This window comes from Lepisosteus oculatus, chromosome 2, assembly GCF_040954835.1.
Source record: "Lepisosteus oculatus isolate fLepOcu1 chromosome 2, fLepOcu1.hap2, whole genome shotgun sequence".
Classification (NCBI taxonomy): domain Eukaryota; kingdom Metazoa; phylum Chordata; class Actinopteri; order Semionotiformes; family Lepisosteidae; genus Lepisosteus; species Lepisosteus oculatus.
In genome coordinates, this window is record NC_090697.1 from 72,386,748 (window position 1) to 72,401,688 (window position 14,941).

General features: G+C 41.0%; 2 protein-coding genes across 2 annotated transcripts; both read right to left on the reverse strand.

Moving 5' to 3' along the window:
• LOC102690373 (gonadotropin-releasing hormone 2) lies at nucleotides 1-2,860 on the reverse strand. Its single transcript, XM_006625306.3, has 4 exons — nucleotides 2,830-2,860; nucleotides 1,982-2,123; nucleotides 1,430-1,525; nucleotides 1-86 (listed from the first exon to the last, which is right to left on the reverse strand). Exons 2-4 carry the CDS (start codon nucleotides 2,120-2,122, stop codon nucleotides 45-47), a joined length of 279 nt encoding a protein of 92 aa, XP_006625369.1. The 5' UTR covers nucleotide 2,123; nucleotides 2,830-2,860; the 3' UTR covers nucleotides 1-44.
• Nucleotides 2,861-5,354: 2,494 nt separating this feature from the next.
• kctd9a (potassium channel tetramerization domain containing 9a) lies at nucleotides 5,355-14,941 on the reverse strand. The gene is made up of 12 exons (XM_006625305.3): nucleotides 14,738-14,941; nucleotides 13,797-13,918; nucleotides 13,447-13,490; nucleotides 12,672-12,768; nucleotides 11,540-11,598; nucleotides 11,064-11,192; nucleotides 10,446-10,513; nucleotides 9,768-9,863; nucleotides 9,194-9,343; nucleotides 8,626-8,731; nucleotides 8,343-8,476; nucleotides 5,355-8,061 (listed from the first exon to the last, which is right to left on the reverse strand). The coding sequence occupies exons 1-12, from the start codon at nucleotides 14,783-14,785 to the stop codon at nucleotides 7,945-7,947; spliced, it is 1,170 nt and encodes a 389-aa protein (XP_006625368.1). The 5' UTR covers nucleotides 14,786-14,941; the 3' UTR covers nucleotides 5,355-7,944.

Here is a 14,941-nt window from a genome sequence, read left to right on the forward strand (position 1 = left end):
TGATATCAATGCCATGTTTTATTGGAGGTGCACAGCTTCAATGCCTATATATTTTTACGTCCTCTTTCTTCTTCAGCCAGGCTCGCCTACAATAAAAGAGAAAACAGAACGTTCTGTGAGTGGACAAAATAATATTGTAACGCAACGGGGGCTCAGGCGGGCGCCCTTGCCGCATCTGGTCGGCCCAAAGTATAGGGACTTCCGCGTCTCTCTGCAGCGACCTAGCCCCGTGAGCTAAAGAGAGATCTCTCTACAGCCCAGTAGCTGTAGTCCTGCTATCACAGGGAAGGGCGGTGACATCACCTGCTCTGGTACGCCGGCTCTTACACAGTGCCTGTCGGCCGTAAGCGTTACAATATATTTGCAAATAGATTAAAAATAATGACCTCTTTTCTCGAATTCCAATTTCAAATCAGAAACAGAAACATTTGCTAACTTATGGGGGGTCACATAGAGTATGAAGGCAGGTGCGACTTTTCCTGTTTGCAACTTCATTCTGTAACGACATGTCCATGATGTTCTAATGAATGCTTCACAAGCTTGGCGAGTCTGTAGTGCTTAAGGCAATTGTGAACACAAGGCCTCCCCTGGGTGGGAAACTGATGCAAGAATACAGCAGTGTCTACACGGGGTAGTCAAGATGTGCAACTCCAGAGCAAAGAGCCCAATTATTCCACACAACCACAGCATGAGCACTCTCTTTTAAAGCAGGGACTGTTCCTGGAGAGCCTGCATCTTCTGGTGTGTAGTGATAACCAGGCTCCAAGGGGGGGTTATAGGTAAGTCTCCTCTGAATTAAACTTTTTGACTAGTCAGCTGAAAAAAAAGACCTTAAGAAAAATACTATCCGTGTGTAACTAAGAAAATAATTAGGTTAATTGTTTAATTGACTACCACCAACCAGGAGACTCGTGGGCCACCAGGAGCCGAGTTAAACTCTATGCTCTCAAGCCCCATTATCAATAGAAACAACAGGTCTGCTCACAGAGCACTTTTGTGTAAATAAGTTTCATCTATAAGCATGTTTGTCTTTTAACACGGTTCCTGTAACAGAGCCTCCTTGTTTACAGATATAACTGCCGTTTAAGCCCTCATCCTAAAATAATCCTACTTAATTCACTTTACACAACTCAGTTTCAAAGGATTCCCAATATGTATATCTCAAAAAGCGTAGGGGTGTTAACCCTGGTGTTCTGGTCAAATTTCTGTTGGCCTTTACCAATCATGGCCTTCTAATAATCCCTTTATTATTATTAGTTTAATGTTCCTCAGTAGCAGTAAAAATCAAATGATTGATGTCCATTTTTATTTATTTGACACCATTTCTCCATTTGACTGGACCACTTTGGAAAGGAAGACCATTGACCAAGGTCTACTACTGTGACAATTCTGAGACGACGAACAGCATGTGGTTCAACTGCTCTCCTACCAGCAACTCTCTCAGGCTGGAGAGCCTGCTCTGTGGAGAGACATCAGCACAGCCAGGCTGGCGGATCGCATCCAGTTTCCTCACCTCCTCCGCAATCTGCACACAAATATGAAAGAAGAGTTTGAGATAATTAAGAAAATGTTTTTACATGTCATAAGGATTTTTTAGCCACTTTGCCAGCAGGCGGCTATGTCACCCTACAACACCCATGGCAGCCCACTGAAGCTCAGCAGGTGTGAGCCTAGTTGGTACCTGGATGGGAGACCTCCTGGGTAAGGCTAAGGTTGCTGTTGGAAGAGGTGTTAGTGGGGCCAGTAGGGGACGCTCACTCCATGGTATGTGTGTGTCCTAAAGCCCCAGTATAGTGACAGGAACACTATACTGTAAAAAGGCACCACCCTTTGGATGAGATGTAAAACCGAGGTCCTGACTCTCTGTGTTTATTAAAAATCCCAGGGCAAAAGGACAAAGGCCTCTGCAATTCAGTAATTCGCGTGACAGAGTGTGATCTCACATGAGGACGGTGATTCAGGATCAGAGAGGAGCGCTTACGTCTTGCAGCGTGTCCTGCAGGCTCTCCACCTCCCGCTTTCCACCAGGTCTCAAGCCGTATGACCAGTGCTGACTGCACGCCTGCGTCACCAATGTCATGGCCACGACTAGCCAGAAGAGGGAGCTCTTTTGCGCTTTCATTCTGAAACGGCAAACAGATCTGTGTGTCGCTTTTACGAGAAAGACTTCCTAACAGACATCGAATATACACTACTCGGACGACCCTGAGACAAACTCGGAGGATACCTTCACCAGTGTAATTATCTGATAATTTAGGAAGTAAACATTTCTTACTACTTTACCTCTGGTACTAGACTTGTCAGTTTGGAACCATTTTAAAGTGAGGCATAAACTAATTTAAGAAAATGTCAGATATTTGCCATCAAAAAAGTTTCTGATTCCTTTTTTTAAAATAAAACACTCCCTTTTACTTCTCACATATCAGTCACTAGCAATTTTTCTGAAACGTAGGGATGGATATCTTTGTTAATCACAGCAATGGCAGTCCTTACAGGTAAACTTCACGATACTTTTACAGTGCTAGATGAAATTTCTGGAGTTATCTGCCACACACTAGAACGGTACACGATACAATCAAAAGTGTACAACTCCACCTCTCAATGCTTGTTGTGTGCCAGGTTTTCTGAAACTCTTTCAAGCAAACTGTATCTACGTATCATATTAGGGTATTAATTGTTGCAAAGAGGTGACCAGCAAGTCAGGGCCTAATACCCACCCAAATAATTAAACAGTAAACGAGAGCTTAGAAGGCTTGAACAACAGCTATGAACCTGAACTTCCTTAAATGTAGTATAATATAAAACATGATTACGATGATTTCATCTTACCTTGCTGGGATACGTATGGTGTTCTGTGCTCTCGTAGGTGCTGTGTGCTTGCAGCTTCTCCACCTTTTATACCCTGTATGTATGCTTGCCCCTCCATGCAGGAGTCCAGTGCTCACTGTGGGGGTCCAGTCTAGGGATTATGTGCTAACCTGGACACCTGCACAGCATTCACACTCACAGAGCACTCAGCCGAAGCAATTAGGTGCCCCCACAGAGCTTTTTTAAGAGCTTACCACTAAATCCTCTCCGATTAAGTGTTAAAAGCTCTGAAGAATTAAACATTACTAAACAACACACACGGCAATGCCAATCCACCATTTCATGACAATTAGCAACCTTCACTATCTTCGCTTGGCTTCAATGCTAGGGAAGTAGGTGCAGAAATGGTCATCTTCCAGAGGAAACTTCTAAGCAAAGCGTCCTTCACTGCAGCTACGTCTCTATCATTCCAAGACCAAACATGTCTGAACTTTTCAGGATTTTAGAAAGGGGGAAATAAAGCCCTTTGAATTTAATTTCTTCCTTTTATAGTCCCAGATGGGAAACTTGTTTTACCTGCCGGCAGGTGAAAGACACAACACAATTCATTTAACACAACACAAACCCATTAGCACATAAGAGACGAATATTTGTATGATGACAAAAATAGATATAAAGTAACATACACAATCAATTGTCCAGATTAAGCAGGTTAAAATAGCTGTAGGAATAAAAAATACCTTAGTTCTACTGCATTTGAATCTAGCTAGTGAAAATCCATGGCCCGATGGAAGGAGCTCCAATTCACTGTGCAAAGGGTGGTCATGACAGTAATTATATTGACCTTCCACACTATTAGTTTGAGATCTGACAGCTGTAGCTGTTGCTCATCAAAGATTTTACTGGCTGCCTTCACTATCCTGCTCAGTCTGTTTTTATTGTGTGTATTAAGATTACCAAACAGGTGACTGCATGAATGTCAAGACAGGTTCAATGAAGGTTCTGCAGAATTAAGTCATGCTTTAGTACACACATTAATAAGAGTGGAGTTTTCTCAGGAACAACAGTTGCTGTTGGCTCTTCTTACATACAGGTATGGCATCTGTGCTTTTCCCCAAGGTTAGCTTGTGATCTAGAGCCAAGACACCTATAACTGGACAATTTCAATGTCTTGCTCCTGAGCGACTTTTCAGCTGGTTTGGCAAGTGGTGGTTGCTTTCTTTAATCAGTGATCATGTCCTTGATTTTTGACACATTAAGCTGAAGAAAGGAGTTGGTACACCCTTCAACAAAATAATCCACCACAGGCCCTGATCAGTGTCTACACCTTGGAAGAGACTGACAATGTATAAATACCATTTACATTTTTAAGAGAATAATTCACATTACCATTGAACTAACTTAAAACACTGTTAATGCCAGCTTTCTTTACTGTTTCATGCAGATAAATGAACAGAGCAATACAAAATAAATCTCAAAAAACAAGATTACATTACAGTTTAAGACCCAGTTTTCAATAAGTAAAACCCAATACATTTTATGTTACCATTAACGTATACAGTAGAAGCATTCAGTTCACAAAGCTTTTCTGAGGACAGCAATACCCTTTTTTAAATAAACGTACACATTATTTAAAGTGACATAGCTTGTCATCACATTTACTTACAGAGCTCCAGACGAATCGTTTTGTGATAGAAAACCGGTGATGACATTCATTTATCTATTTGAAAGGCACTTAAGGAGATTAGCCAGAATAGCAGGGGAAACTATACAAGCATAGAAGAGCTACCCTAATCCAATCCAGCAGAGACTTGGAAGCAAATCTGCGACAAGTCAAGTCATCTTTCACTTCACATTGAGTTACCTTGAAAACCCTGGTTGGCCCAGGTTGCTATAAACAGCAATAATATGTGATACCATAACCGGAACTTGAAAAATTTAAATCTTGTATATAATCTTTCCAAATCTCCCATCTTAATACAAAGTACTTTTATTACATTAGTATCAGATTGGACTGAAGACCATGCTGATGCATATTAAAATAGAGGTGCTCTGTGTCTTCATGGAGATATGGGCAGTTTAGAGGACAAATATTTGTCTTGTCAGTCCACACAACATCAGTGCACCTGCTGCAAAGAAATGTCATATTCCTGAAAACTGTGTAAATCTGCCCCAGTATTTGGGCAATTTCATCTGCCAGGATGCTTCCCAATATGGAATACAGAAGTCTACTAAGCTGCGGGAAAAAAAGCATTTGCTGGATGTCTCCGTGAGTAAATACGTTAGAAATATTAAATCCAACTTGCTAAGATAACTGAAGAAATATAACAGTCAAATGAGTATATTATTAATAATTTGCACTACACTTAAAAGTAATTCCAAGCCTTAGGTCTGTGAAGTATTCAGAGGTGCAAATAATACAATAAAACACATGTTATTGTATGCCAAGTGTTTGTATGACAAAGTTGTTATCTATTGTATAAACATAATTAAAACAAAAGTAAAGCATTATTATCTAGAGTGAAATAAAGACACATAACAACATATTATTTCCATTTATATAACTTTATGAAACAGTCCATTCAAGATAATACAATTCTGTGGCTGAGTGCAAAGGTGACAGAACTGGGCGAGACACCATGGAGGTATCTAGTCACCCAGACTTCATAAAAAGCAATTTCCATCCACCCTGTAATACTTAAATATATAGTTCGATATATTAAAATAAATAACCTTCACCCTTTATTCGCAGGGCTTTGATATGCTGACAATACAGACCTTTCCTCTAAAAATAATGCTCTAAAATCTATTATGATTGCCTTCATTACAAACCCAGGAACCTTGGGAAATGACTGACTCTGCCCTAAAAAGTATATAGTCAGCTACTGAGTCTGAAACATGACCTTGTTTTGCAAGAAAAAGAAAATTCCCAGTCTCTTTAATTAAACTATTTTAATCAATGAGAGGGTTTTGAATATGCGCTGTTTTTAAAGAAGGAGAGAAATGGGCAGCAAAAGAAATTTTGAACCCACACTGACTGAGATGTTTTCATTCTATTTGAGTGAACAAAGGAAATAACTGTTTTTGATATTTTATGTTAGAGATGACTACTATTGCATTCTTGTAAAATATACACTACCCTCAAAAATATGAACTCAATTTTCCTTTAACGATTAAGATCATGGATTGGGTAACATTGTACTGGGCTACTTTTAAATCTGAAGTTCTAAAAACTGCAAAACAAGTTTTTTCTAGTCTCTGTCAGAGCATTTGCTGTACAGGACATCGCTGGGCACTGGGTGCGAAACGGAGCAGCAGTGAATGACAGCACCAGGAGACTGCTCAAGAACAGCCCGCACTATTTGGGAAGCACTTGATCTGAACACAACACAAAGACGGATATGCACCATAAGAAATAAGGAGCTCCCAGCTTACATTTTAAAATGGGTTAATGTTACAGGATAACATTATGAGAAAATAATGGTTTAGATTTACCTTCAATTATAAATAAAAGATGAAAATCACATCTTAGTGACAACTTTGCAAAAAAAGTCTAACCAAGAAACTAATTTTTCTACTGTTCCAGGGAGTACTGTTTTCACAATTATCCACCTTGAATTTGGTTAAGAACATACTTATTATATTAACAGTCAGAATATTTGGTTCCCTTTTTTTCTGTACCACTTACAGTATGTCTCCAGGTTTTACTAGTTATCACACCTGTATCTCCAGTACTCCCAATGCATGTCATTTGCCATTCTCACCCTCATTTTTGAATTCCATGTCACCTTTTTTTTTTCTGCTGGGTATAATTCAGTTGCACAAACAAAAAGGATGAACTGGACATAGAGACGCCAGCCCCGCTTCCATCCTTTTGAACCAACTTCCATGTTTCTTCCCTAACAGTTGCTCACTTTTGATTGGGAGCAGTGGGATTCAGATCAGGAACTAATACAGACCACGGAAAAACAATCATAACTCGACACCACACAGTCTGATAATAAGACCATGCAAAAAAGACCACCCTGAAATGAACACCTGAAACTCCAAACCTACGTTATTCATATGAAGTACCTCTTTATTACGCACAACGTAACAAGAGAATAGAGCACTGAGGTCCAACAAAAGGTGAATGAAACTCCCACGCTAGGCACTGAAGTTACCATTTCCTTAGTGTGGCCTATGTCCCAAGGTCCCCTGAATGCTCTACGTAGCCTACACCTCTTTAACACATGAAACACAACTTCATTGCAGACCTGCACACTATCCAATCTCAAAGACTGCAGAGAAAACAGCTTTCAAAACTTTTGGTGCTTATGCATTCGAAACCCCTGCATTTGTAATTAAACCGGCAATCCTTATTTTATTAAATAAGATTATTTCTTGTTTGTCTTCAGTCTATAGAAGGTATCAAAAAGTGGCTGTTGCATTTCATTGATGAACTCTTAAAGAGTTTTATGGTGGCTTAAAAGAAAGACCTGGCACATTAATGTACATTTTAGTGCAATTAACAGCTGTGTCCTAAGATGCATCTATGCCTTCAAGAAATTATAAACGAGCTGTCTACATAATTACACTGCCACATCATGCTTGCGTTTAATATGGTGTTTTAACTGTAGTCTAAAATGTAATATTTAGAGCCGTGGGACCGACAGCTAAGTTCGGTCCAGATGTTCTTGCTGTGCAGGAATATTAGAATATGCACCAAACTAGTATGATCCCAGATCTATCAACTAAAGACTACAAACAGCCTGAAAAGACTTCTGCATTTAATACCCCAAGCATCTACAGCACTATATATAGGGCACTGTGGTTTTTAAATAAGAATAACAGCACCACCTATCAAAGCTCTTAAACACTGATGTGAAAGAGTGAAGAGTGCACTGGATCTGATTACATGTCCTAGGGTGAGGACGTAAAGCTAATACATTGGCTGAACTGCCAAAGCTGCATATAAAGTTGACTGAGTACGTGTCTAGGGTGTACGTTGGAAGGGACATTAGGACTGACTGCCTTATTGATAGGAGAGGCATGTGAGAAGGGGGGCCAAGATTGGTTGTCTAGCATTGAGGCATGTCAGAAGAGACTCTCCCTTCGGCCAGCTTGCCCTTATGGAATCTGCAAGTGCAAGAGAGGTTATCTGACACTTTGCGACATATGCAATGGAGTTAACATCTCCTCAAAGATAGCACCCTTCACATTGGACCCTCTCAAGTTGGCTTCTTGAAGGTCACAGCCAGACAGGTCACAGTTCTGGAGGAGGAAAAGCACACAAAAAGATGAAGATGACCATTCTGGGAAATACACTTTTAATTGCAACAGTTAAAGAAACCAGTGTGGTGTGATAATAAAGTCTTGGCTACTTGATTCAGGTCCAATACCAGTAGTCACTACAACAGCTTTATCTACATCTATGCTAAAAAGGATGACACAGCTCATAAAGAATGAACAAAGGTAGTTTACTTCTGGTGCAAGCTTATCTCTTGCATGTATCAAGTAGTGCACTGAAGGATTCGTCACCCTCTCTCCCTCACCTCCAGATCCGTGCCTGCCAGTGTGGCACCGCGCAGGTTGCAGTTCTTGAGCTTGGCATTCTTCAGCGTGGCGACTCGCAGGTTGATACCCGTCATCTGACTGCCCTCCATGTCCACCCCTTTCAGATTGGCGCCTGACAGCACAAATGGACAGCTGAGCAGTGCTGGGTTCTATGGGTATTGCTAGCCTACTGAATAAACTAACTTTTTATGCCACCGAATCCCACTTTTGAAAATCGGATTCATTAAGGCAGATGAGATCAATAATTCATAAAGCACTCACCTTCCAGATTAGCCTTCAAGCCTGAGGGGTCTTCAAAATTGCAGCCCTTGAGAGACGCCCCTTCAGCATTGGAGCACAGCATCTTCACACCCTGAAGGTTTGCGCCCTGAAGAGACAGATGAACAGGCGAAGTGCATAAGAGCTTTGATAAAGGAAAAATCACAAAGCCACTGCAAGATAATGTCTATAAAACAAGGTTACCTTAATCTTTTTTTCAACAGCAGGAGCACCACCAGACTGCTGGCACCTCAACTAGAGTAGCAGAGAACTTGATTCACTGAGCCGGGGGCAATGTCTGCCTATTGTCTGCTACTTTGATCAAAGAGCCATAATGTAGCAGCTCTTGAAAGGACTTGCAGGTAGTAAACACACAGAAAGCCCAGAGGTCAGCACATTTTAGATGCAGAGAGCGGCAGGGCAGGGGATCCACCTCAACACAAAGAGTATGAGAGAAGGAGGCTGCAAAGATGGTGTGAAAAAGGTAAAGCGCCCGCGTCAACAGTGACACAAGCATCTGATATGGATACAGTCTGTGTACCCTGGGAGGGAGACATGCCCCTGCACTCACATCCAGGTTAGCTCCAGACAGGTCCGCTCTCTCCAGGTTGGCGCAGCACAGGTTGGCGTGAGTGAGGTTGCAGCGACTCAAGTTAGCCATCTTGAAATTGATGTAACGCAAGTCAAGACGGGAAAAGTCAGCTCCACTGAAGTTTAAACCCTGGAAGGCACAACAAGAGCCACAGTTATGGGAGGTGTGACATTTCTGGGACAAAGAAAAGATACCAGTGGCTCCCTCACCTCAATGTCTGTGCAGATCCGGTTTCTGTTTGATATTTCTCACTTATGATCATGTCAGGTATTCAAAGCAAATTTATTTACATGTCAACTCAATGCAAACATTTGATTTGCAAAGGATATCTGGTGCACTGCATAGGTGTAATTTCGCTTTGTGCAATTTTACACATCAAATCAGATTGATCAAAATATGAATAAATGTGTGCATCTCTCTCACACAAATAATTCTGTCCCTTTATTTCATATCAGTGGCATCCAGACAGTACCAAATTAGAGACATCCACAGAAATGAGGCAAGTCAAGACGCACTGAATTCAGAATAGGAACACCCTGATCTGGCTCTTTACCTGGCAGCGCAGCTCTGACTTGGTGGGCGTGGCCAGCAGGAAGCGTACAAACTCCTTGCGCGAGATGGGAGAGTGATCTTCTGGCGGCTGGGAATTCTGGGACAAGCCAAAGTCAGTCAGATTCACAAGGTATCAAAAACAGTATTACAAAAATCCAGTCCTTGAGGGCAAAAATCCATTAGGGCTTGTCATATTGAAAGATTCTGACATTTGAAAAGTTTAATTGATTAAATATTAAGCTACAAATAAGTATAATTAGGTAAACAGGAGCCTAGGTATAATGAACCCCTGAAGACCCATGGTTGGACACCACTGCAGTTAAACAATCATGCAGGGAAAGGAACCCTGTGATAAGTGCACTGCACCTGCAGATTATAACAGAGCTGCAGGTTATTACTTCCCCTCTCACTTTACACTGAAATGAGGAAAAACCATATCTTCATGGCATGTCTCTCAGGCTGGTATAGAGAAGGATGGGATGAATAATAATCTCTACTAAACGGCACACGTCAAACACTGGAAAATAACCAGAATTTGTTTTACATAGCTTCTAATAGCAGATGGATAAACTGACACCTAGCCAACAGCTAAGAGTTAAAGGCAGCACATGTCAAGATAAAAAAAACAAAGTTGTTCCACTCAGTCTCGGCAGCAGACTAAATGAACCGGTTCTCCTACCTTTATGACTACCTCCAGCTGCTCAGCAAGCTGTTCAATTCCAAAGAACCGGGCCTCTTCCAGCACACCTAAAGGGAAATCGTACAGAACCAGGCTACAGCTACACTCTCCACAATACAGAGGAATCTCAACTGAAAGTGCCAAAATATCAAGTGTCATATCTGAGAATCCCACAACCATTTTGTATACCTTTTGAGAAAGGGGGTGTATTTCTCATGATAAGATGTGCAATTTTGGGGGAATAAATATGAAGCATAAAAGGCACCCTCTGCTCTCTCACCTTTCCCTCTTTTTTCTGAGTTTTTTTTCTTTCTTCCTCACTGTCTGAGAAATTTGTATTGCAAAATGTAAACAAGCGGTTAAAGCAGATCTTTCTATACCAGTGCGCTACGCCTGAGCTGTGTCATTATCCCTCTCCCGTGCTGCAGCAGGGGTGCTCAAAGCCGGCCCTGTGGCTTTTAAATGCAAATCAGGATTTGTTTCAGACGTTCAATGTTTGCTGCCCTTGAGTCCTGGAGGGTATTGACTTTACAGGACAAAAGGTGTCCTCCCGCCCTGGGCTACAGCGTCCAGGAGACTGTGAGGTAAGTGGTCAGCTGTGCCGACAGCCCTGCTCACCCAGCAGGTTGATGCCCTCATTGACGATGAGCTGGCCGTGCCGCAGGTAATTGAGGATGGGCTCAAAGTATTCCGGGCTGCGGTCTATCAGGTATGCCCCCCTCTCGTCCTGTTTATTACCCCACACGTCTGGGGAAAAGAGACAGAAATCATGAAATACGAAAGTGAAAACGTTTGAAGCAGGAACCGTTTAGCCACATTTATTTTTAAAAGAAAAAATATAGCTATTTAGCAGATCAGCTAGTTCAACAGTTAATTCAAAGCCATTTATGCACAAATATCATTTTTTTCGGAGTCATTCTGCTTTTTTTGGACGTCTGCCAATTCATGCTTAATTCAGTCACAAACATAAATGGCCAAAAGCATTTGTTTTAAAGTTCAAAGTGGATAACCACTTTGCACAACAGCAAAAATATGGAACCCCCACTCCAGCTAGTGCAATTATCAACCTTGGCGTGACTGCCCCAGAGACTCACCCTTGTCTTTGAACATGTGTGCCAGCATGCTCTCAGGCTCCTTGCTAACCAGGGTGCTCCTGAGAAACAGAGAAGGCCAATTCAAACTTGTCTTTCAAATCCCAGGTCAAATCACCCTGCATCAGTACCGCAAAGACTCAGCACTGCACTCAACCACTTCAGAATCGCATCGTTCTACAAAAAGCAGCTTGAGATTTGTCCCAGTTTCAAATACCACGAGTTCAAACTACTACTTAAACCACACTTTGAACAGAACTGGAAACGGTGTCAGAACAAACAGGACAGGGTACCAATATCCAACAGGGTTGTGCAGCATGTCATTAAATCTGTACGTTTCGTTGTGTGCACTTACTGTATGCTTTTCTTGAGAAGGAAAGGCTGTCTTGTCCAAGACAAGGAGCAGCAACATGTTTCACATTATATGTAACTGTTTGAGGTTACTTGGTATGAACGCATGACATTTGGTATGATGGGGATGGTGGCTATAGAAAAGGTGATCTATGTTTCATACAAACAAAAGTGATCACTGTGGGCAATGAAACAATGATCATTTCAACAGAGCAATGAAGACATGAGAACGAGTGAGAGAATAACTGCTGAATTTCTTTTTGTTGCTCTTAGTTGCTACTGTGTAATTTAATTTGAAAATATATTCAGTCTCAAAGAAGGATTTTTTCCCTTAGTTTTTTTTTGTGGTCAAATGTAATGCATGTTTCCTGCCTGGGGCAGGAGTATCCCTGTTGTGTGCAAGCCTGCAGGGGTGAGACCTGGGTTTTTGACCTCTGCCCAGAGTTGAAAATAGCAATGCGAACATACCTGCCTTTTCATCTTAGCCAAAGGGCCTAACACAAATGGGGATTACACAATAAACAGCTTGCACAGCTTATACCCACACAGATTACTGATTGAGAGATTTCTTAATTGCTGTTGTTAATTATGTATTTCATAGTTATATTTCTAAAAAGAATATTTCTGAAAAGACTCCTTAAAGGTCTGCAGAAACATCAAGTGCTGCAAAAACAAAACTCCATTTACTCCACATTCATATTTTTCCTTTATTTTCAATATCTTTTTTTTCCCTTTCAGAAGTGTGGAGAGATCAGTGCTGCAACATTCTTAAAAGGCACATTACCGTGTAGTTGTGAAACACCGTCCCCCAATGTTTAGCGTTAACCAGTCGGTGTGGGCACCTGAGAGCTCATCTGAACTTCTCTCTTCATTCTGGGGGTCTGGCAAAGCATGAAATTAGACGACCGCACAATACACGAACAACAACAAAAACACAGACTTAAAATATACCGCTGCCGGAGAGGGAAGTCTGGTGCCAGACTAAGTGACAAACCCACTTGGCTTCATTACCACATCACCGCCTGATCTCGTGAAATCTCAAACAAGGACGAAAGTGGTCAGTGGCGTTCTTCCAGCCTAGTACTGAAAACCAGATTGCTGCTATAAGCAGTGCTCGTGGACCTGTAGGGGGCGCTTTTTCCCGTGGACCAGAATATCCAGGATTCTAATGCCCCAGCATGGTGACCAGGGGCACTGCGTGGCATGGGCCCATCTTTCAAATGAGAAGTTAAGCCAAGCTCCTGGATACCTAGCTATTAAAAGATCCCTCAGCTCCATTCAGTAGAGCAGGAGTGTAAACTCAAGCATCCTGCCTAAAGGGTATATTCAATCTGGCCTACCAAAAGTTTCCCTTTAATTCAATAGGTAAAGCAAATTCATTCTTCTCCACCTAGGACAGCAGTTTTCAAGTATTTCCACAGACTGCAGCGCAGTGAAGCTTCTGACCTATAACAGCTTTAGCACCCAGTTGAGTCCTACAATTCCTTAGTAGATGATGACACTTAATGAACCTATATCTCTTTTAGGGTGAAAGGCACACTAAAAACTGCAGGACTCACCTACAAAAGAGTCTCCTTCAGAAACATACAACACATCATCGTCCCTGCAGGATGAACAAAAATAACTCAATCACACTGCAATATAACAACAGCACTGCCTAACAGAAAGGTCACAGCATACAACTATCAAATAACAAGCATGTGTCATTATCGCCAAATGGGCTTAGCAACCCCGTTTTATCTGAATATCTGAAAACCCAAAGGGAGCATTAAAACCCACATGAAGTCAAAATACGGAATACCGTTTAAATATTCAGGTCTACAACATTGGAAAAGTTCATTTAAAAAGTCACCATACATATTGGCCTTGAATGAATTCTTCAGATTCTGTATATCTACCTCCTCCTTACCTGATGAGAGCAATGTCATCAATGAGCCCCCCTTTCCCATTGTAGAGACAAGAAGCCTTGATTCCCAGCTTGTTGCTCGCCACAGACAGCAGGTCTGCCAAAGTTCCATACACTGCTACTACCTGAGACACATGCAGGGAAAGACCTTTTATATCTCTAAGGAAACTAGGACTTTAACTGTATTAGGGATGTCAATATTGTTTACAGAAGAACCCACCCATTTTAATCTTCAGATTATATTGAGCAGGCTAACAAATGGATCTCTATTCATCCTTCACATATGTAGTACGACTTTGACTGAAGTGTCTCTTCCAATAATGAAAAGTGACAGGTCTAGGTGTACTTTATCAGCTGCCACGCTATTTCATTGATAATACTGATGCTTCTTTCAACAAAACAGTAGAAACACACAACACATATACATAAAAAACCTTTGGAATGATATTTGAATTATTATTCATTGCACCAAACTGTCATATACAACAACTGCAATATATAAGCAAATGCAATATATATAATATATATATAAAGCAAATATATAAGAGAAAATGGATGGAGCAAAGTACAGGCAAATCTCAAGAGAAAATCTTCACTCTGTTAAAGCCCTAAAACTTGGACAAAAATTCACGTTCCACCAGCAATGTTCAAAAGTATTTAATAATAATTCCACTCAAGTAACTAAACTATTGCTTGAATGATTACGAGCAGATAACTAAAATCTTTTACACATACAGTTAAGATTGTTTTAGCTCATTAAAACTGTCGATTTTGCAAACGTTAAGGGACTGAGTAGCACGACACGTTGGTAAGTACAAACAATAACTGTTACAAAGCTATGCTAATTAATGCTCGGTACCAGTGAGGTGACTTTTCATTTCATGATTGAATAAATTAGATCTTATAAGCAAGCTGTTACAACTATAATAGTTAATATTTCTTACCTTGCCGTTTTTGGAAGTTCCATTTACAAAGAGAGTCACTCTCCTCATTCTTTGTATGTAGCTTAAGATATTAGTTACAAAACTATAATAAATATTTACACAAAACACAACTTTATAAAAAACTGCCTATGAAAGAAGTGGAAATTTTCACAGAAGACAGACTACCATGCTTGAAGCTCATCACTCCGCCATCGCCCAATCACG

Bases quoted from the DNA above. Each gene is read 5' to 3' on its own strand.
- LOC102690373 (XM_006625306.3), bottom strand. From the start codon at position 2,122: ATGAAAGCGCAAAAGAGCTCCCTCTTCTGGCTAGTCGTGGCCATGACA. The intron at 1,526-1,981 runs GTAAGCGCTCCT...ATTTGTGTGCAG, and splicing joins TGCAGGACACGCTGCAAGAC to ATTGCGGAGGAGGTGAGGAA. The intron at 87-1,429 runs GTAGGAGAGCAG...CTTTTATTGTAG, and splicing joins CCAGCCTGAGAGAGTTGCTG to GCGAGCCTGGCTGAAGAAGA.
- kctd9a (XM_006625305.3), bottom strand. From the start codon at position 14,785: ATGAGGAGAGTGACTCTCTTTGTAAATGGAACTTCCAAAAACGGCAAG. The intron at 13,491-13,796 runs GTAAGGAGGAGG...TTCATCCTGCAG, and splicing joins GATGACATTGCTCTCATCAG to GGACGATGATGTGTTGTATG. The intron at 11,599-12,671 runs GTAATGTGCCTT...TCTGTTTCTCAG, and splicing joins CGGTGTTTCACAACTACACG to GAGCACCCTGGTTAGCAAGG.